At 37.0% G+C, this 23,693-nt stretch overlaps 1 protein-coding gene across 7 annotated transcripts in view; it reads right to left on the bottom strand.

Moving 5' to 3' along the window:
- ABCA10 (ATP binding cassette subfamily A member 10) overlaps nt 1–23,693 on the bottom strand; it is an 80,232-nt gene that overhangs the window by 15,196 nt on the left and 41,343 nt on the right. For 6 of the 7 annotated variants that reach the window (XR_012913104.1, XM_075994700.1, XM_012747402.3 and 3 more), the window contains 3 exons: nt 21,960–22,067; nt 20,983–21,153; nt 20,658–20,771 (listed from right to left, as the gene is read on the bottom strand). The exons of the other annotated variant lie outside the window; for it this stretch is intronic. Coding sequence is in view for 5 of the 6 variants with exons in the window: in XM_075994700.1 (XP_075850815.1) it covers nt 20,658–20,771; nt 20,983–21,153; nt 21,960–22,067 (393 nt within the window). In the remaining variant the exon portion in view is untranslated. The remainder of the gene's footprint in view (nt 1–20,657; nt 20,772–20,982; nt 21,154–21,959; nt 22,068–23,693) is intronic. 7 annotated transcript variants of the gene reach the window in all.

The raw sequence follows: 23,693 nt of genomic DNA on the forward strand, positions 1-23,693 counted from the left end.
CGGAGGCACCTCCAGGGAACGGGACCTTCCCGTTTGGGACCCCGCCCGCCCTCCCAGGTGCTGCTGGCACCGTGTTCCCAGGAAAACGGTGCCGACTCAGAGGCTGAGAGACATAGATCCAGCTTGGGCTCCCTGTGGGTGAATTAGGACCGGAAATTCTCTCCCTGGTGGGAATACAGTTTGAACTCTGGGACCCAGAGGTCGGACCTGCAGACCAGATCCCCTGCACCGAGGGCTAGCATTGCCCCGGGCACAGAAGGATTATACGCGAACAGCCTACTGAGGGCTGTGTGCCTCCAGGGGCGGATCGGTGTCCTAGAGGGCAACCCTCCTCCCAGGAGGAGGCCGTGCGCCCAACCCAGGTGGCGTTCCTGTGCAGGGAACCTCCCCGCCGGCACCACAGTCCAGGGAGGCCTGGTGGCTTGTGGTCTGGCCTGCTGGCAGAGGCCCAGGAGTAGCTGCAGAGTTGGGAAGGGTGGAAAGAAGCGAGGCCTGCTGCAGACTGCGGGTCTCAGACAGCCCCACCCCCACCTCCAGACTTTCTGGCTGAGCGGGACCATTCCAGCCCTGCCCTGACAGCTTTCCCTGTAAGCTGAGAACAGAACTTTGACCCCTGCTAACGGCCTGAGGGCAGGCTTACCCAACCCAGCTCTGCCCAGAACGAGAGCTGATAACAGGACTCAAAATCAACACCATAGCCTGTTCCTCCAAGCAAACGCCACCTACTGACAGGGGCGGCATCTTGCACAGCCTTTCCACGGCATCCACTGACTCAATATACAGGGAGTGGTCCAATTTCACCCACAGGCACCACCTAACGCCTCAGAAACTAAACAAGGTGTGTGAATACCCAAACAATAACCTAAGGAAAGAAACAACAACTGATCGACATGGGAAGAAGTCAGCGAAAGAACTCAGGAAATATGAAGAACCAAACGGAAAACACACCCCCAAGGAGGAGCACCAGCCCCCTAGAAACGGACACCGACCAAAATCAGGCAACCAATATGACAGAAAAGGAATTTCGTATGTGGATCATAAGAACACTCACCCAGCTGCAACAACAACTCAATAACCAACACCAAGAAAACACAAAAAACCTCCAAGAAATGGAACAAAGGTTCAACAAAGAGATTGACACAGTGAAGAAAACTTTAACCGAAGTCCTGGAGATGAAGAATCAACTCAGAGAACTACAAAATACTGTGGAAAGTCTCAAGAACAGGGTAGATCAAGCAGAAGAAAGAATCTCAGAGCTTGAAGATAACACCTTCCAATTAAATAAATCAGTCACAGAAATACAGCAGAGAAACAAGAGAAAAGACCAAAGCCTACAAGAGCTGTGGGATTATGTGAAAAAACCTAACGTGAGGGTCATAGGTTTAGCCGAAGGGGAGGAAGACAACACTCAAGGGCTGGACAAGCTTTTTGAAGATATAATAGAGGAAAATTTCCCAGGCCTTGCTCAAAATCTCGATATACAAGTTCAAGAAGCCCAGAGGACCCCTGGGAGATTCAATGCAAACAGGAAGACGTCACGTCATGCAGTCATCAGACTGACCAAAGTATCAACTAAAGAGGCCCTTCTAAGAGCTGTAAGACAAAAGAAGCAAGTGACATACAAGGGAAAGCCAATTCGAATAACATCAGACTCCTCTAATGAGACTTTACAAGCAAGGAGAGACTGGGGCCCCATTCTCACTCTTTTGAAACAAAACAATGCCCAGCCTAGAATATTATTCCCTGCAAAACTAAGCTTCATATATGAAGGAGAAATAAAAACATTCTCAGACAAGCAAAGGCTCAGAGAATTCACCAAGACAAGACCAGCCCTACAAGAAGTACTTAAAACAGCGTTACCCACGGAACATCATAATAATAATCCACGGATATAAAAACAACCAAAACCCAAAGATATTAAAGGCCAGATATTACAATGGCTCAAGACAGAAATCATAGCAACAACATCCAACCCAACAGAATGATCAGTAATCTACCTTACCTATCAGTTCTCTCAATAAATGTGAATGGCTTAAACTCTCCACTCAAGAGACATAGGCTGGCTGAATGGATAAGAAAATACAGGCCAAGTATATGCTGTCTTCAGGAAACACATTTAACCTGCAAGGATGCACATAGACTAAAAATAAAAGGGTGGAGATCAATATTCCAAGCAAATAGAAGCCAAAAGAAGGCTGGTGTGGCAGTTCTAATTTCAGATGATTTAGTTTTTAAACCAACAAAAGTAGTAAAAGACAAAGAGGGTCAGTATATAATGGTGAAGGGCACAGTCCAACAAGAGGAGATAACAATTTTAAATATATATGCACCCAACTTAGGTGCACCCAGATTCATAAAGCAAACCTTACTGGAGCTAAGCAAATGGATTAATAGCAACTCCATAATCGCCGGAGATTTCAACACCCCACTGACGGCACGAGACAGATCCTCCAAACAGAAAATTAATAAAGAAATAATGGACTTAAACAAAACTCTAGAACAATTGGGTCTGACAGACATCTACAGAACATTCTACCCAAAATCCACTGAATATACGTTCTTCTCATCAGCTCACGGGACATTCTCTAAGATTGACCATATCCTAGGACACAAAGAAAATCTCAAGAAATTTAAAAAAATAGAAATCATACCATGTACTTTCTCAGATCACAGTGGAATAAAACTAGAAATCAACCCTAACAGAAACTCACATTTCTACATAAAAACGTGGAAATTAAACAACCTCCTACTAAATGATTACTTCGTAAATGAAGAAATCAAGACAGAAATAAAAAAGTTCTATGAAGAAAACGACAATGGAGAGACAAGTTATCAACTCCTCTGGGACACAGCTAAAGCAGTTCTGAGAGGAAAGTTTATCTCCATAAATGCCTATAACCAAAAGGCAAGAAGATCACAAATAGACAATCTAATGAAACGACTCAAAGAGCTGGAAAAAGAAGAACAGACCAACCCCAAACCCAGCAGAAGAAGTGAAATCAACAAGATCAAATCAGAACTAAACGAAATTGAAAACAGGAAAGCTATTCAGGAGATTAATAAAACAAAAAGTTGGTTCTTTGAAAAAATAAACAAAATTGACACGCCATTGGCTAAGCTAACGAAAAGCAGAAAAGAGAAATCTCTAATAAGCTCCATCAGGAATGAAAAAGGAGATATCACAACTGATCCCAAAGAGATACAAGATACAATTTATGAATACTACAAAAATCTTTATGCACACAAACTGGAAAATGTGGAGGAAATGGACAAATTTCTAGAAACACACAGCCTCCCTAGGCTCAACCAGGAAGAAATAGATTCCCTGAACAGACCAATCTCAACAGCTGAAATAGAAACAGCAATTAAAAATCTCCCTAAAAAGAAAAGTCCCGGTCCAGATGGCTTCACACCTGAATTTTACCATACTTACAAAGAAGAACTAGTACCTATCTTGCAGAAACTATTCCACAACATCGAGAAGAACGGAAACCTCCCCGACACCTTTTATGAAGCGAATATTACTCTGATACCAAAACCAGGAAAGGATGCAACAAAAAAAGAAAACTACAGACCAATATCCCTAATGAATATAGATGCAAAAATTTTCAACAAAATCTTAGCTAACCGAATCCAGACACTTATCAAAAAAATAATCCACCACGACCAAGTGGGCTTCATCCCAGGGATGCAGGGATGGTTCAACATACGTAAATCTATAAATGCAATTCACCACATAAACAGAAGCAAAAACAAAGACCACATGATTCTTTCAATAGATGCAGAAAAAGCTTTTGACAAAATTCAACACCCTTTCATGATACGAACACTTAAGAAAATAGGCATAGAAGGGACATACCTAAAAATGATACAAGCCATATATGACAGACCCGTAGCCAACATCATACTGAATGGGGAAAGACTGAAATCATTCCCACTTAGAACTGGAACCAGACAAGGCTGCCCACTATCTCCACTTCTATTCAACATAGTGCTGGAAGTCTTGGCTACAGCAATCAGACAGGAAAATGGAATCAAAGGTATCCAAATAGGGGCAGAAGAGATCAAACTTTCACTGTTTGCTGATGATATGATATTGTATCTAGAAAACCCCAAGGATTCAACCAAGAAACTCCTGGAACTGATCAATGAATTTAGTAAAGTCTCAGGATACAAAATTAATACACAGAAATCAGAGGCATTCATATACGCCAACAACAATCTAATTGAGAACCAAATCAAAGACTCAATTCCCTTCACAATAGCAACAAAGAAATTAAAGTACCTAGGAATATATTTAACCAAAGAGGTAAAAGACCTCTACAGGGAGAACTATGAAACACTGAGGAAGGAAATAGCAGAGGATGTAAACAGATGGAAATCCATACCATGCTCGTGGATCGGCAGACTCAATATCGTCAAAATGTCTATACTACCCAAACTGATCTACAGATTCAATGCAATACCTATTAAAATCCCATCAGCATTCTTCACAGATATAGAAAAAATAATTTTACGCTTCGTATGGAACCAAAGAAGACCCCGAATATCAAGAGCAATTCTAGGCAACAAAAACAAAATGGGAGGCATTAATATGCCAGATATTAAACTATACTACAAAGCTGTAGTAATTAAAACAATATGGTATTGGCACAAAAACAGGAATATTGACCAGTGGAACAGATGTGAGAATCCTGATATAAAACCATCCTCATATAGCCGTCTCATCTTTGACAAAGCAGACAAAAACATACGCTGGGGAAAAGAATCCCTCTTCAATAAATGGTGCTGGGAAAACTGGATAGCCACCTGTAGAAGGCTAAAACAGGACCCACACCTTTCACCTCTCACAAAAACCAACTCACGCTGGATAACAGACTTAAACCTAAGATATGAAACTATTAGAACTCTAGAGGAAAAAGTTGGAAACACTCTCCTAGACATCGGCCTGGGCAAAGAGTTTATGAAGAAGTCCCCAAAGGCAATCACAGCAGCAACAAAAATAAATAAATGGGACATGATCAAACTACAAAGCTTCTGCACAGCCAAAGAAATAGTCATGAAAGTAAACAGACAACCTACAGAATGGGAGAAAATTTTTGCATCCTATGCATCCGATAAGGGACTGATAACTAGAATATACTTAGAACTCACGAAAATTAGGAAGAAAAAATCAAATAACCCCATTAAAAAGTGGGCAAAAGACTTGAACAGAAATTTTTCTAAAGAAGACAGAAGAATGGCCAACAAACATATGAAGAAATGCTCAACATCTCTAATCATCAGGGAAATGTAAATCAAAACCACAATGAGATATCACTTAACCCCAGTGAGAATGGCCTTTATCAAAAAATCTCCAAACAATAAATGCTGGCGTGGTTGCGGAGAGAGAGGAACACTCCTACACTGCTGGTGGGACTGCAAACTAGTTCAACCTCTGTGGAAAGCAATATGGAGATACCTTAAAGCGATACAAGTGAATCTACCATTTGATCCAGCAATCCCATTGCTGGGCATCTACCCAAATGATCCAGTGACACTCTACAAAAAAGACACCTGCACTCGAATGTTTATAGCAGCACAATTCATAATTGCAAGGCTGTGGAAACAGCCCAAGTGCCCATCAATCAAAGAATGGATTAATAAAATGTGGTATATGTACACCATGGAGTACTATTCAGCTCTAAGAAACAATGGTGATATAGCACACCTTATATTTTCCTGGTTAGAGCTGGAACCCATACTACTAAGTGAAGTATCCCAAGAATGGAAAAACAAGCACCAGATATATTCTCCAGCAAACTGGTATTAACTGAGTAGCACCTAAGTGGACACATAGGTGCTACAGTAATAGGGTATTGGGCAGGTGGGAGGGGGGAGGGGGGCGGGTATATACATACATAGTGGGTGAGATGTGCACCATCTGGGGGATGGTCATGATGGAGACTCAGACTTTTGGGGGGAGGGGGGGAAATGGGCATTTATTGAAACCTTAAAATCTGTACCCCCATAATATGCCAAAATAAAAAAAAAAATTAAAAAAAAAAAATAAATAAATAAAAGGGAAACTTGATCACAGAGACCAAAGTGAAGTCTGATCTTTTCAAGATCTTACTCAAATGTCCTCTCCCCATTAGTTACCATATCTTGTTATAGTTCTTGCCACATTGCACTGTGACTTATCAATTTAAGAATCTAGCTCAGCTAGACATTGAGAAGTTCATATGCCCTTAATAAAATTGAGGAGAAAGGATATCTGCATGAACAGGTTTTTAATGCAGACAAAATTGCCTTATTCTGGAAAAAAATGCCACAAGTGACATTTATTAGTAAGAAAGAGAAGCAAGCATCAGAATCAATGTAAAGCAGGAAGAAATAGGCTAACTCTAATGTTTTGTTTAAATGTAGTCAGATTCATGATGAAGACTGTCTTGGCAACTGGAAAAATGGCAGACTAGCCATTTTTCAGCCCGCAAAGCATGTCGCTTCCAAGGAAAGAAGTAAAAAGTGTAGGCAGCTGCCTACATTCAGATCGCTCTTCTCTGAAGTAACATTGTGAAATCACAGAGAAGCAACATGAGACACTCAGTGTAGAAAAAAAGGGTGACAGGGCAATCCATATAATAGGATCAGAGAACATGTGGGGAAGACTAAGATAGAGCCCTAGCTCCCTCCACTGCCACAGACCTCTACCAGGTCAGACCAGGGACCTACCTGGAGTCTGAGCAGAGACTCTGCACCAGCCAACAGGCATGGTGGGGATCAGGCAGCGGCTAAAGCCATCCTGAGCTCTTGGATGCAAGGCAACACCAGGTCCACACCAGCCTGGGGAAGGAGTTTTTCCCTGAGCCATACCTTGTGACTTAAAGACAAGCACTTCTCCCTAGAGTGCAATGGGATCTGAGCACAGGAAGTGACCAGGGTGCAGCAGGTTCTGACTGAGAGGGTTTGGGCAACTGCTTCAGCATGTCCTGCGTGGGGTGGGGGGAACTCCGCTGCGGTCCCTGGGCCACCGGAAACAACCTCTACCTGCCTGACTTGGCATCTGAGCGGTCTCTGAGCCTGCAGAACAGCCTGCCACTTTCTTGCCCTGACTCCACCTCCACCCTCTGAGCCCCAGCTGCTTCCTTCCTGCTCTGCCCTGACACCACCCTCCAGGTCACATCAGCCCATCATCTGCACAGCCCTAATTCTGGCTCAGAGGCCCTGCTCAGAAGCTCTGCTTCTGGCTTCTCCCCAGTCCTGGCTCTGAGGCTCTGATGCCGGAGCCCACTCCACCTCTGTGGCTCCAGAACTTCTTCTAGGCCCAAGACACCATCCTGAAAACTCCAGCACTGTACCTGGACCCCAACACCCCACCCCAGAACCTCCACACCACCACACAGCTCCTAAGTCCAATGCCCCACCAGGGCACCCCCAGCCTTAAGCCACCAGTATACTGTGACCTAGTTTGAGCAAACTCCCACAGCCTGGGAAGCCATAACAACCTCACCCAACTGCTGCTATTATCTCTGTGGGGAGACCCTGGGCAATTCTAGCCTCAGTGAAGAGGGTCTCACCCAGCACCCAACTCGAACATCTTACAACTATTTGGTGAACAACCCAACATCTATCACAAACAGCATTCAACACAGGCTTGAGCAAAGGCAATCATAGGTGAACATAACAAATCAGAACAGCTGCATTACAGGCTTCTAGCACACATACCCCTCTTCTGCCATATCAACATTCCAGAATATAGGGAATAAAATTGCCATCTAGGGACCTCCCCTTACTCTAATCAAGCAGGAGAGTTCCAGAAAGGAACAGGAGTCCTGAAAACCTATAGTCCTAACTTGTGAAAAGAGTTTTCAGATGAGAAGAAACTAGTAAAAGAACCCTCGCAATGTGAAAAATCAAAACAGATTAACATTATCAAGGAATCACAATGGAACTACAGCAGTGAACTCCAACTACAAGGAAATTATCAAAATGACATAAATGGAATTCAGACTATGCATGGCAAATGAGATGAATGGAATTGAAGAGAACATTTAAAACCAACAAAATGAAGCCAAAAAAATGTTCAGGAAACTAATCAAAAAGTCACTAAAGAACTATACAAAATTAGGAATTTAAAGAAATGACTCATTTAGGAATCTTCAAAGCACAGCAGAAAGTTTCAACAACAGATTAGAGCAAGGAGAAAAAAGAATTGGAGAGCTTGAAGACAAGACTCTTGAGCTAACCCAATCATTTAAAGAGACAGAGAAGAGAACAACAAAGGTAGAATCATCACTTAGAGAGAGATAGGACTATGTGAAGTGAACAAACATATGAATTATAGGTTTCCCTGAGGCAGAAGAAAGTGCTAAAAAAACATGAAAAATCTATTTAAGGGAATTATTGAGACAAACTTCCCTAGTATTACCAGAGATACAAATATCCATATACAACTTGGTCATAAAACACTGGGAAGATTCATAGCAAATAGGATAGGATATCTCCAAGACATATAGTAATCAACCTGGCCAAAGTCCAAATGAAAGAGAAAATTCTAGCTAGATGTAAACAACAACTGACATACAGGGAAAACCCAACAGACTAAAAGCAGAATTCTCAGTGCAAACCTTACAAGTCAGAAGGAAGTGGGCCTCCATCTTCAATATTGTTAAACAGAACAACTGCCAGCCTAGAATTTTGTAGCCCGCAAAACTAAGTTTTGCATTTGATGAAATTGTCTTTTCTGGACAAGCACACATTGATGAAATTTGTCATGACTAGACCGCCCTGCAAGAATACTCAGAACTGCATTATACACAAATCAGTACAATAGATACCACCAGTCTAAAATCACCAAAATAGCCAAAGCTCCCAACTTCTATAAAGAAATAGCACAAGAAGAAAAACAAAGCAACAAGGTACTACCCGTTCTGATGAACAGAATAGCATCACACATATCAATTCCATCTCTTAACATGAATGGCTTGAATGTGCCACTCAAAGAAACTTGGCATAGAAGGAACATATCTTAAAATTATAAGAGCTATGTTTGACATACCCATTGTCAACATCATACTGAATGGGGAAAAGTTGAAAGCATTCCCACTAAGAACTGGAATGAGACAAGGATGCCCATTGTCACCACTTCTATTCGACACAGTGCTGGAAGTCCTAGCCAGAGCAATCAGGCAAGAAAAAGAAATTGAGGGTATCCAAATCAGGAAAGAGGAGGTCAAACTATCACTTTTTGCTGATGATATGATCTTATAACTAGAAAATCCCAAAGATTCCACCAAGAGACTTCTGGAATTGATAAATGAATTCAGCAAAGTCTCAGATTACAAAATCAACATACACAAATCAGTAGCATTCCTGTACTCCAATAACAGTCAAGCTGAGAGTCAAATCAAAGACTCAATACCATTCATAATTATTGTAAAGAAAATGAAATACTTATAAATATACTTAGCCAAGGAGATGAAAGATATCTACAAGGAGAATTACAAAACACTGAGAAAAGAAATTGCGAATGATACAAACAAGTGGAAATACATATTATAATCATGAATTGGTATAATCAACATTTTAAAAATGTCCATACTATCCAAAATGATTTACAGATTCAATGCAATCCCCATCAATATACTAATGTCATATTTTACAGATTTGGAAAAAATAATCCTATGCTTTGTATGGAACCAGAATAGCCAAAGCAATCTTAAGCAAAAGGAACAAATCAGGAAATATCATTTTACCATATTCAAACTATTAATATACTATGAGGCTACAGTAACCAAGACAGCATATTATTGGCACAAAAATAGAGACAAAGACTAATGGAACAGAACAGAAAACTCTGTTACAAAACCATCCACATACACCCAACTGATCTTTGACAAAGCAGACGACAATATACATTGGGGGAAAGAATCTCTATTCAATAAATGGTGCTGGGAAAAATCAGATAGGCGCATGCAGAAGAATGAAACAGGATCCATATCTCTCAACACTCATAAAATTTAATTCAAGATGGATAAAGGACTTAAATGTAAAGCATGAAACCATAAGAATTCTAGAGGAAAATGTTGGAAAAACTCTTCTAGATATTGGCCCAGGTGAAGAATTTATGAAGAAGACCCCTTGACAATCACAACAACAATAGAAATAAATAAATTAAAAAGCTTCTGCACAGCCAAGGAAATAATTAACAGAACAAACAACCTACAGTAGGGGAGAAAACATTCACAAGCTATACATCCAATAAAGGACTAATAACCAGAATCTACAAAGAACTCAAGCAATTGAGCAAGAAAAAATTCAAACAACCCTATTAAAAAGTAGGCAAAAGACATGAACAGAAGCTTCTCCAAAGAAGGTAGACAAATGGCCAATAAACATGAACAAATGCTCAATGTCATTATCATCAGGGAAATGTACATAAAAACCACAATGAGATATTGCCTTACCCTGGTCAGAATGGTTTTTATTTAAAAGTCCAAAAACATTTTAACAATATTGATTCTATCAATCTATGAGCAAGGTAGATTTTTCCATCTGTTTACATCTTCTACAATTTCTTTTTTTAGCGTTTCATAGTTCTCCTGTATAAGTCTTTTGTATCTTTCATTAAATATACTCCTAGATATTTAATTTTCTTTGAGACTATAGTAAAAGGTATTGCATTTTTGTTTTGAGTTTTGGCTTGATGGTTCTTGGCATATATGAATGCTTCTGATTCGTGTATATTGATTTTGTAACCTGAAACTTTACTGAATTCATTTATCAAATCTAGGAGTCTCTTGGATGAATCCATGGGGTTTTCTAGGTATAATATCATATCATCAGTAAAGAGTGAGAGTTTGATCTCATCTGTCCCCACTTGGATGCCCTTAATATCCCTCTCTTGCCTGACTGCTATAGCTAGGACTTCGAGAACTATGTTGAATAGAAGAGGAGATAGTGGGCGTCCTTGTCTAGTTCTGGTTCAAAAAGGGAATGGTTTCAATTTTTCCCCATTCAGTATGATATTGGCAGTGGGTCTGTCATAAATGGATTTGATAAATTTAAGGTATGAGCTGCCTAGGCCTATTTTGTTAAGAGTTTTTATCATAAAGGTGTGTTGGACTTTGTCAAATGCTTTTTCTGCATCTATTCAGAGAATCATATGGTCTTTGTTCTTGTTTTTATTTAGGAGGTGAATTGCATTTATAGACTTGTGTATGTTGAACCAGCCTTGCATCCCTGGAATAAAGGCCACCTGGTCATGGTGAATTATTTTTTTTGATGTGCTGCTGAATTTTATTTGCTAAAATCCTTTGTTGAGGATTTTTGCATCTATATTCATGAGAGATATTGGTCTGTAATTTTCTTTTTTTGTTGCATACTTTCCTGGCTTTGGTATCAAGGTGATATTGGCTTCATAGAATGAGTTAGGAAGGATACCATCCTTCTCAATGGTGTGGAATAATTTCTGTAGTATAGGAATGAGTTCATCTTTGTATGTTTGGTAGAACTCTGAAGTGTAGGCATCTGGTCTGGGACTTTTCCATTTGGGGAGGTTAATATTACCTAAAGTGATCCACAGAATTAATGCAATCCCCATCAAAGTACCACCATCATTGTTTACAGATCTAGAAAAAATAATTCTTCACTTTGTATGGAACCAGATAAAAACTCGTATAGCCAAAGCAATCTTAGGTAAAAAGAACAAACTGGGAGGCATCTGTCTTCCTGACTTAAAGCTGTACTTAAAGCAATAATAGTTAAATCAGCCCAGTACTGGCACAAGAACAGAAGTATAAATATTTGGAATAGAACTGAGATTCCAGAGATGAAACCATCTGCATACAGTAACCTAATCTTTGATAAAGCAGATAAAAATATACAATGAGGAAAAGAATCTCTCTTCAATAAATCGTGCTCGGAAAACTGGATAGCTACATGCAGAAGAATGAATCAGGATCCCTACCTCTTACGTCTCACAAAAATCCACTCAAGATGGATAACAGATTTAATCCTAAGACATGAAACCTTAATAATCCTAGCAGAAGACGTTGAGAAAACCCTATCAGGCATTGGCCTAAGCAAAGAATTCTTGAAGAAGACCCCCAAAGCAATCACCACAGCAACAAAAATAAACAAATGGGATCTGATCAAATTAAAAAGCTTCTACACAGCCAAGGAAACTATCATTAGACCAAATAGACAACCCACAGAATGGGAGAAAATATTTGCTCTCTACATTTCTGATAAAGGTCTGATAACAAGAATCTATCTAGAACTCAAAAGAATTAACAAGAAAAAATCAAACAACCCCATCAAGAAATGGACAATGGAAATGAACAGAAAATTCTCCAAAGAAGACAGAATAATGGTCTGCAAACATAAAAAAATGCTCAACATCTCTAATCATTAGAGAAAGCAAATCAAAACCACAATGAGCTACCACCTAACCTTAGTGAGAATGGCCTGTATCAAGAAATCCCAAAACAACAAATGTTGATGAGGATTTGGAGAGATAGGAACACTCTTACACTGCTCGTGGGACTGCAAATTAGTGCAACCTTTGTGGAAAAGAATTTGGAGATACCTCAAACAGCTAAAAATAGAAATACCATTCGACCCAACAATAGCATTATTAGGCATTTACCCCAAAGCACATAAGACATTCTATTAAAAGACATCTGCACCCAAATGTTTATGGCAGCACAATTCACCATTGCAAGGATATGGAAACAACCCAAGTGCCCGTCAATTCTTGAATAGATAATTAAAATTTGGTATATGTTTACAATGGAATATTACTCAATTCTTAGAAATGACAGTAAGCTAGCACCACTTATACTATCCTAGATTAAGCTTAAGCCCATTATCCAAAGTGAGGTAACACAAGATCAGGAAAATGGGCTCCACATGTACTCGTCATCAAATTGGTACTGACTGATTAAAACTATGGTGTTCAAATGGTGGTAGTGTTCACTAGGGATTTGGGGGTGGGGGGGTAGACCCACATCTTAGGGATGTGATGAGCATTGCAGAGGGGAAGGGCATACCTCTAACCCTTCCTAGGGAGAGGCAAAGATATAGAATATAACCAAATTGTCAAAAAAAAAAATGTATCGAGTGGCGGGCAGGCGGGAGGAAGGAGTAGGGCATGGGGATATACTTACATAATGACTGCAATGCGCACTAACTGGAGGATGGAAATGCTTAAAGCTCTGACTCGAGGCAGGAGGGGAGGCTAGGGCAATTTATGTAACCTTAACAACATTTGCACCCCCATAAAATCATGAAATAAAAAAAGTCCAAAAACAATTGCTGTTGGTGTGGATGCAGAGAGAAAGAATGCTTACACACTGTTGGTGGGAATGCAAATTAGTACAACCTCTCTGGAAAACAGTATGGAAATACCTCAAAGAACTAAATATTGACTTTCGATTTCATTCAGCATCCCCACTACTGGATATTAAAGGAAAAGAAGTAATTTCATCAAAAAAACACCTATACTTGAATGTTTATTACAGCACAATTTACAATTGCAAAGATGTGGAATCAACCCAAATGCCCATCAATTCATGAGTGGATTAATAAAATGTGGTATATGTATACCATGGAATACTACTCAGCCATGAAGGGTGACTTAATGTCTTTTGCAACCATCTGGATGGAACTGGAGGCCATTATCCTAAGAGAAGTATCGAAAGAATGGAAAAACAAACACAAGTACCCACTATTAAATTGGAACTAATTGATAGGCACACACGTGAATAGAGGGAAGTAAAACCCAATGGAAATCAAACAGGGGATGGAAGGAAGACAGGAGGGGTGAAAACCTTTAATGGGTACAATGAACATGATCTGGGTGACAGGTATGCTTATAACCATGATACAAACATTATAAAAGTGATCCATGTAACCAAAAACATTTCACCCTTGTAATACTTTGAAATTTTAAAAAATGCAAAAACAAACAAAAAAACCCTCTGTATTTATCTGTAAAGCTGCTAAACCTTGAACCGTGAAAGGAAAAGATAAACATCAGCTGGAAGTTTTTGCTTGTGTAACAAGAAAGGTTGGACAACAAGAACAAGTTTTCTAGATCAGTTCCATTGGTGCTTTGTCAGGAAGTACTTTATTAGTAAGGGACTGCCTTTTGAAGTTATTTTGATATTGGACAATGCCATTGGCCACCCAGAACCCCATGAGTTCAACCAAGGGTGTCAAAGTGGTCTCCTTGCCCCCAAACACAATATGTCTAATTTAGCCTCTAAACCAGGGAGTTATAAGGACCTTTAAGGCTCATTACACATGGTACTCTATGGAAAGGATTGTCAATGCTATGTAAGAGAACCCCAAAAGAGAGAACATCATGAAAGTCTGAAAGGATTACACCACTGAAGATGCCATCATTGTTATGGAAAAAGTGATGAAAGCCATCAAGACTGAAACAATAAATTCCTGCTAAAGAAAACTGTGTCTAGATGTTGTGCATAACTTCACAGGGTTTACAACAGAGCCAGTCAAGAAAATCATAAAAGAGATTGTGGATATGGCAATAAAGGTAGGAGGTGAAGGGCTTCAGTATATGGATCTCAGAGAAATTCAAGACCTAATAGACACCACACCAGAAAATTAACAAAAGATGACTTGATGGATATGAGTGCTTCCAAATCAGGGCCAGATGAAGATGTAGAAGCAGTGTCAGAAAGCAAATTGACATTAAGAGAATCTGGCATTTCAATTATTCAAAACTAATTTTTACATCTTTTAGGACATGGACCCTTCTATGATATGGCCACAGTGGAGAAAGGATTGGTACCATATACAAACATTTTTAGAGAAAAGAAAAAGCAAAAAAGTCAGATAGAAATTATAATGTATTTCCATAAAGTTAGACTGAGTGTGACTGCCTCTTTTGTCTCCTTTTCCTCCTCCTGTACTTCACCTTCCTCTGCCACTCCTGAAATACAAGACCAACCCTTCCTCTTCTTCCTCCTCCTCCTCCTCCTCCTCAGCATACTCAACATGAAGACAATGAGGATGAATATTTTTATGATGATCTACTTCCACTTAATGAACAGTAAATATATTTTCCATTCCTTATGATTTTATTAATAACATTTTCTTTTCTCTGGCTCACTTTATTATATGTAATAATATAGTATATAATACACATAACATACAAAATATGTGTTAATTGACTATATATGTTATTAGTAAGGTTACCAGTTAATAGTAGGCTATGAGAAGTTAAATTTGGGGGGAGTCAAAAGTTACATATGGATTTTTTATTGCACAGGGGATCAGGGCCCCTAACTCCTGCATTTTTCCAGGGTCAACTGTATTTGTATTTCAGTTTTATTTCTCTATTATATATTCCATTGACTGTAAGCATCCTGATTGCAGAAAATTTATTTTGTTCATGTTTGTATCCCAAGCACAGAGTCTGGCACATAGGAAAATATATTCAATATCAATGAATTAATGAATATTGGGAAAGGCATAGAATAAGGAGGATTTCTATTTTTCTATTTTTACTCACTAAATAATCAGAGATGCATGTTGAGAGTTCAGTTTATGCAAAACATTTTGTTAAATGGTATTGTAGTTACTGTAGTTACAGGAATAAAAGGGGAAGAAGATAATTCCTATTGAGTACTTAAATGAGCACTTACTATTTATCAAGTACTTTGATGAACAATTTACTAGCACTATTATAGTTAATGCTCTTTTAAAATCTCAATCCTAAAACACTATAAAGTACTACTACTATTAATCTATTTTCTGAGGTTTAAATAACTGAACCTCAAAAAACCTGAATTAACTTCTCTAATTTATTATAGCTATTAAATACCAGACCAAAGATTCAAATCTGGGACTATCTGACGCCAGAGTCCAAACTCAACTATTATACTTTTCCAAGGAGATATGGTATGAGTCAACTATCCATACATCAAATCAATGTGTAATGTGTTGGAGACCAAGAATTTATACATGTTAAATAGATGTTTCTAAAAGCATAAATTAATGGATAAATAGACCATGTTTATGAACTGGAAGATTCACTTTTATAAATACATCATTTCTCCCCCAAAGTAATCTATAGACTCAATGCAATCACAATATCCTTTCTTACAGAATTTGACAAGAAGATTCTAAAATGTACATGAAAATGCAAATAATCAAAAATTGCCAAGATGCCTTAAAAAATAAAAACAAAGTGGGAAGATTGGCTCTCTCAGATAAAGCTACCATAATTGAGACAGTATGTATTGATGTGGGAATAGACAAATAGATCAATAGAAGAGAACAGAAAGGCCAGAAAAAGTCTTGACTTACAACAAAGATAGCACTACAAAGCAGTGAAATAATAATGTGAACAAGTGGATATTTAAATATATACATGTTTAAAAAGCATATAAAATCACATAAACAATGTATCTTCCACAGCACAAGAAACATTTTCTGAAAAAAAAAATTCTGAAGGGAATATAAACTGAAATAATCTCAGGATTTCATCAGTTTATTTTATTAACCTTGTGTATATCTCAGAATCTCCTCAAAGATTTACTGGCCATGGCATTTATAATTATAAAAGGTATCACTTGAAAATATATAGTCAAATATCTTCAGTTTTATAGAAAAAAAGAAGTTAGATTCTCTAAATTTAACAATGCAATTAAAGAATTTATCTTTGACTATCCTATTTCTTTTGTCTGTATTCCATTTATTTTTATCATCTTGTAAGATATAGTAACACTACCCCTATCTTGTCTCATCCATTAAAAAAATAAAAAGAATCTTCCATTAACCATTTCTTCTGATAAGCAATGATAGCAATAACAATGAATTTTAAGGAGTAAACACTTCCTATTTCTACTTCTCCATTCTATATTTACTCTTGTATCTGCTACAAACTGGATTTTACATTCACTGGTTTATAGAACTAAAATTTTCAAAGTTAGTTGTGGAATCAGTATGTAGAGATCTGGTAGAATAGATATCCTAAAGAACTATTCTGACATTGTACAATTACATTTGGTAGGTTAAAACAAATGTCCCTCAAATGCACTGTTAGCTTCAAGAAAAAGTGAGTGAGAGAATTCCTCAATGACAGAAACAAAAGCTGAAAGCTGACTTGAACCATTGGGTAAAAACTAAATCAGAGTAGCCTCGAGACAAATACCCATTCCAGCCCACGAATAAGGAAGCTAAGATTTGGGTTCTCTTTAAGAAAATAGTAATACATTAAATAGTAAGTAAATACCTTCAAGAAAATAAATGAAACCTGCTTTATGGGACTTCCTTGCAAATCTCATATTAAGGGATGATACTCTAAGATGGTTTACAATCTTAGGTGGATTCTACATTATGCTTTTTGCAAATGTAATTGAAAATATCTTGGGAGTAAAAACATCCCCAATATAAATGGTCTTGGGGGCTTCTATACTTTGAGGTCAACCAAATATGAGCTCCCCCCAAAGAATTATTAAACATACAAGGCAATAAGCTACAACCAGTGTGAATCAAGAGAGGAAAAAAAAAAAAAAGCCTCCAACAGATTAAAGCCACCTGAAGACTTTTTATATTAGAATTATCAATAACAAATAGAAATATTGTTTTCAATGAAATGTTTAAAGAAATCAAATGTGAACTGTAGAACATGAGCAAATAACAAAAGACTATGAAAAACACGTAGGCATATTTGAAATAGAACCAAATAGGGTTTTGAAAACCAAAATTGAAATTTTAAATAATTAGTCAAGTTTAACTCAGAATATAGCAAAGACAAAGACATGAAAAATTTGAACAAAATGTTAACAGATGTAGAAAATTAAATGAGTATAGCCACCACCATCTCAGTAGAATTCCAGATTCTATGGAGAGGCAATATTTGAAAAGGTATTGGCTGAGAATTTTCTTGAATTGATGACAGAAATGAATTCTAAGTAGCACAATTTACATGAAAAAATAAATAAAAAGAAATCCACACCTAGAAACATTGTAACAAAATTAAAAACACTGAAGTCCAAGATAGTTAAAGTAGTCAAACACAGATCCTTCACACAGGAGGCCAATAAGACTGACAGCAGATATCTGAACAGCAAAAATGTAAGCAAAGAGAGTGAATTTTCAAAATGATAAGAGATAACAATTGTCAACCAATGAATGCATTGCAGCAAAATTACATTTTAAGAATGAGAGTGGGAAAAGATAATAAAAAAAAACTATAAGAGTTTATAGCTAATTGACATTTTTAAAAGAATACATAAAAGATGCATTTTAGGCAGCAAAAACTGACCTCAAAAGGGAGTGGGGAAAAAAAGGACTAAGCTCCAAGTGTGAGTACAAATATATTGATTTAAAATGTATGCCAACCTTTTTTAAGTTCTTAAAATAATAATGTTTATTTTGAAGATTAAAAAGAGAGAACCCAAACACTAGAGAACAGCATATAAGCAGGGTAACCAATTATTAATAACAAAGTCTCCAAAATATAGTGTTGGAAGTAATTAGCATATTAAGTTTAGGCTTTGTTAAGTTTAGCATGTAAAAAATGTATCAGGGGTGTTATGGGCTGAATTGTGTACTTATAAAATGTATATGTTTAAATTCCAATCCCTAGTACCTCAGAATGTGACTGTATTTAAAAATAGAGTTTTTAAATGGGAAATTTAGTTTAAATTATATCATTGGGATAGTCCCAAACCCAACATGACTACTGGCCTTGTAAGAAGAGGAGATTAGGACAGACACACACAGATACACACAAAGAGAAGGCCAGGCAAAGATGCTGGGAGAAGATATGGCCATCTACAAAACAAGGAGAGGGGCCTCAGAAGAAATCAACCCTGGCAACATCTTGACCTTGGATTTTCAGCCTCTAGAATTGTGAGAAAATAAATTTTTGTTGTTTAAATTACCCAGTTTGTGGTACCTTATTATGGCAGCCCTAGAAAACTAATACAAAAGATAACCACCAAAGGAATAAAATGCAGTTCATGACTTTCAAATCAGAAGAGAGTAAAACATGGAATGAAAGAAAACAAACAAATGCAAAAAATGAAAAAAAGCAAGAAAGGAGAAATCACATAAGCATATCACATATATAAAGCAAAAAGTAAAATAGTGTAAAAAACTTCAAGAACATCAGCAATCACAACTCATTAAATTAAAAGCAGGGATTGTCAGATTGAATTAAAAGACAACAAATAAAACCTAACTATATTTGTTTTATAAGAAACACACATTAAAGCATAAGGACACTGAAAGGTTGAAAGTAAACACATGGCAAAAAAAATATCAGGCAAATATTTAACAAAAGAAATATGGTGTACCTATATTAATATCAGACACATCTGACTTTATTACCAAAAACCATTATGAGAATAGTGTTGCTATGTAATGAATCCAGACTTAAATGTACCCAATAAATCAGTCTCAAAATATAGAAAGTATTTCATTTATGAGGGCTCAAAAATATATAGATATATATGGCAAAATTTGATTAAATTAAAAGGTGAAACTGACAAATCTGCCTTTATAATGGGATGCATGACGAAAAAACCCATAAAGATAGAAGACTAATTCCAATAGTTAAGAAGACATTACCTTGTTATAACATTTGACCATCATAGCACAACTTTGATAAAACTGGCTCAAGGAATTATATGAGTAGGGACCTTAAGGCTGAGATTTAGAGATTAAGAAGCAATTTAGTAGCCTTTAGGATTTTTACTGGTATATTGAATACTTCAACTGGTTGTATTTGTGATATTCTTGTCCACACTAAATCCAACTTTTGAATACTACTCACAAAGGCCAGGCAAAATAATTATAACTGCCCTAGAGAAGTGAAACTTTGGTTCCTTTACCCTAATCCCTCCACCCATAACACTGAAAGAGGAAAGGAAATCCAGAAGAAAGAAAAAGAGTCAAAGTGGGAGACCTTGTTCCCTTTCTCACCACTGATCCCCAAATAATGGCATATTGGAGATGAAACTGGGAAGAGAGTTTGATATTGCTTATGAGATGGAAGTTATAATTTGGACTTCACTGGCTTTTTTTTGTTAAGAAAGTGAATTTTAATTAACAAAATGGGACTGTTTTAATATCAGAAATGAATACGGAAGCAGATGCAGTAGAGTATGCCTGAAGTAATAAATAAATTACTTTATTAATAAACTGTTTCTTATTTGTTTATGTTATTAGTCTATATAGCCATATCTTATGTTTGTTGCTTATTGATTTTTCAAATAAGGAGAATTATTTAGGAGAAAGACCTCACTGAGTTGAGAGACTTTGGTTCAAGTCCGATTCTTTTCAGTTTTTCCACTCTGTGAAATGAGTGGACTGTCCCAAATAATCTAGTCTTTCAGTTGTGACATGCCATGATGTCTGTAGATTATTTTCTTCTTTCCAAAGAAACAGTGTTGTAAAAGAGAAGCCTCAAAGAACAAATGGGAAATAGAGGAAATAAAATAAATAAAAAATACCTGAAACCATAAACATGGTCCAATAATTAGTAGCAGTACAAAAACAAAATATTTTTTAAACCTCCATTTTATTCTAATGAAAGTATTTATACTTAACTTTGCATTTTTAAAAATGAGCTTTAAGAAAATTTAATATAAATGTACATGCATACGTATAGATATAGTTAGATAGATACTCACAATAAAGAAGCCAAAAGACCAAAAGCCTTTATTTTTTCTCCCCTTGCAAAAGATGAATGAAAGCACATATGTGAGGAATATAAGAGAAGCTGCACACCCAACTATGCACACTACCTGCAAAGAATAAAAGTAATTAATAAGATTAGTGACAGCATATCATACATAGGGCCAGAGAAGGGGAGAGAATCAGGTCATAAAACTTCCTAAGGCCATTTTTAAATTTTTTTTGCGTGTGCCTTTTGTTAATGACAAAATGTTCATGAAAATAAATTTTCATTTTGATTCTATTACTTTATTTGGTCTGGGGAGAAAAGTGATCACTTACCGCAACAATTGTGAGTTTCCATGGAAATTTGAATCCCAGAAATATGAAGTAGGAAATTAAATCTACCAAAAGGAGAATCAAACAGTATAATGGAATGTCCACCAGAGCCTGTCCACACCAGTATGCTGACGGACAGAGGCCTGAAATCCACAACTGGAAATGAGCTTTTCTCTGATAAAGAAATAGAAAGGGACACAGCAGGGGTTGGGATCTTAAGTTGAAAAGGTATTATAGTTATTGAAAATTTTAATTTTTAATAAATTTTAGAAATAGTATGTAACTGCTCAAGATATCAACTAGGGTAGGGATGCAGCCAGATTTTTTTAGTCTGTTATTCCATATAATGAATCTGAACTTCATTAACTTTCCAGCCCAGGTTTAGGGAAGCCAAACAGCTAAAATATTAATGTTATCTGAAAGAATATAGTATTTTTGTGACTATAAGTACAAAAAACATCCTCCTAAGTATCTGGCATCCCAAATGGGAATGTATAGTCATTGGTTCAACAGGAAAGTCTGATCTATTTGAAAAGTTGATGTACCCTTTGGTTTAGATAAATGAAAATAATGGCACCATAGTTTTTAAAGCCTGGTTTATAGGAGCATAGTTAAAAGTTTGGAAATGTTGTATGTCATACATTCCATGCTTAGTTAAAAATCCAAATTTCCTTTGGAATTGTGAAATAACTGCATGACTCAAAAAGGATGATTCCCTTTAAAGCTGAGGCAATTCTACTATGTTGACTCATGAACTTTCTGCCCTCTTTGAAATCATGCATTTACTAGAATCTATAATAAAATTAGAATAAAGTAACATATGTGCAAACACATTTATTGAAGAAGAATCCTGTGTGTATAAAACAATAAAAATCCAATTACTACAGTCAGATAAAATTAATCACAATCTCTCCAATTTCTCCATTCCCTCTCTCCCTCTCTTTCTCTCTCTCCTCCCCCTCTTTCTCTCTCCCTCTTACCTTATAATCACTGGTGCTGCTCATGCCAATATAAGGGAAAATGCAGTTTGCCACCATTAACAAAAGTATCGCCCCATTTATAATACTATTTCCCAGCATCCTGTCATCCTGAAAGTTCAAAACACACCTGTAAGCTATTGAAATTGTTACAAATCATACAAACATAATTATAAGATATATTTTGGGGAAATAGTGAAAAACTCAGAGTGGAAGAACAGCCTAGATTTAAAAGAGAGAAGCACAAATGTTTTGTTACCCTTAATGGCAAGGTCCACTCCTAGGAACAGTGTAATATCAAAAGAACTTCAAAATGTTAATTTTATATGCATATACAGTAGTCTCCCCTTATCCAGGAGGGAGGAAGGATACATTCCAAGATTCTCAGTAGATTCCTTGAACTGTGGACAGTAAGGAACCCTGTATATACTACTAAGTGACTAACAGGTGAGTGGTGTATATAGTGGAGATATGCTGAACAAAGGGATAATTCATGTCTTGGGTAAGATGAAGTAGGACAGGGCAAGATTTCATCAGGCTATTCAGAATGACATACAGTTTAAAACTTATTAATTGTTTATTTCTGGAATGTTACATTTAATATTTTTGAACTGCATGTAAGGGGGATTTAGAGGGCATGAGCACTTTCTCTTTCACATTTGCATCTGATAATTGATAAATAAAGACACAGACTTTTTGGAGCTACAATTACAGTCCTCTGAAGTACTGAGCTAAGTTGTCATTTGTTCCAGTTCCCTATTTCCAAGTTGATAAATTATAAATAATAGCTTCTAAACTTCTAACACTAATTGTTCTGAATCTGCACTTATGCTTAGGCATTATACCTATTCACCTTCAAGATATAATTAGAGGAGAGCAAATATTTCCTGCCTAAATAATTTGACTTCTATAGATGTTTAAATTAAATAATCTTTAAGACATTGAGGGGTATTTCTATAAATCTAAGTTGTTTTCAAGATAGAGTGATTTATTATTATTATAAGAATGGACGAAAGAAAAGGAATGAAGAAAAAATAACAATTTTTGTGAATGCAGGCAGAGGTGAGAGGGCAGAAAAGAAACAGTAGGAAAGATATTCTAAAAGTATCAGTAAAAATGTGAGAAGAATAGGTACTAGGGGCTAAACAAATGCACAATCCTCAGTGTAAGGGAAGGGTAACATTTGGGTCTCCATATCTCTGCTTCCTAGTCTCACCCTTGGAGAAGGAGTGTTACCCATCTGGTTGATCCTGTTGTCTGACATTGAATGGGCTGATGTTATTGGTCTGTTATTCTCTCTCCCATTTTCATAGGGTCTACCTAAATAGGTAAATTTTTCCTCCTCTGTGTTTTCTACTCATAGGTACTTAATTTTCTCACTTGAATCCCTGATCTTCTTTGCTCACCCAACTCTTCTCCAAATGTCCTCAACTGCATCCTGATGACTTTCAAAGTGTGCATCATCTCATCTACTTCTCTGTGCTCTCCCCTTACTTTTAAAATATTCTACAGAAAGTATCTACTGGGATGTACTCTCTGTTTCACTTAATGTACTAAGTACAAAACTAAAATTGGCATCTCCTCCAAATAAACTTCCCTTTTCAACTTCCCCCTTTCTATCAGTAGCATTGGGACTGCTTCAATTTCCTAAGCTAGAAAACAATGTTATCTTCGATGCATTCCTCTTTTTTACACTTCTTTTAATCTGCCATGAAAAAAAACCCCACTATTCTTTAA

This window comes from Microcebus murinus, chromosome 18 (assembly GCF_040939455.1).
Source record: "Microcebus murinus isolate Inina chromosome 18, M.murinus_Inina_mat1.0, whole genome shotgun sequence".
In the NCBI taxonomy this organism is placed as follows: Eukaryota; Metazoa; Chordata; class Mammalia; order Primates; family Cheirogaleidae; genus Microcebus; species Microcebus murinus.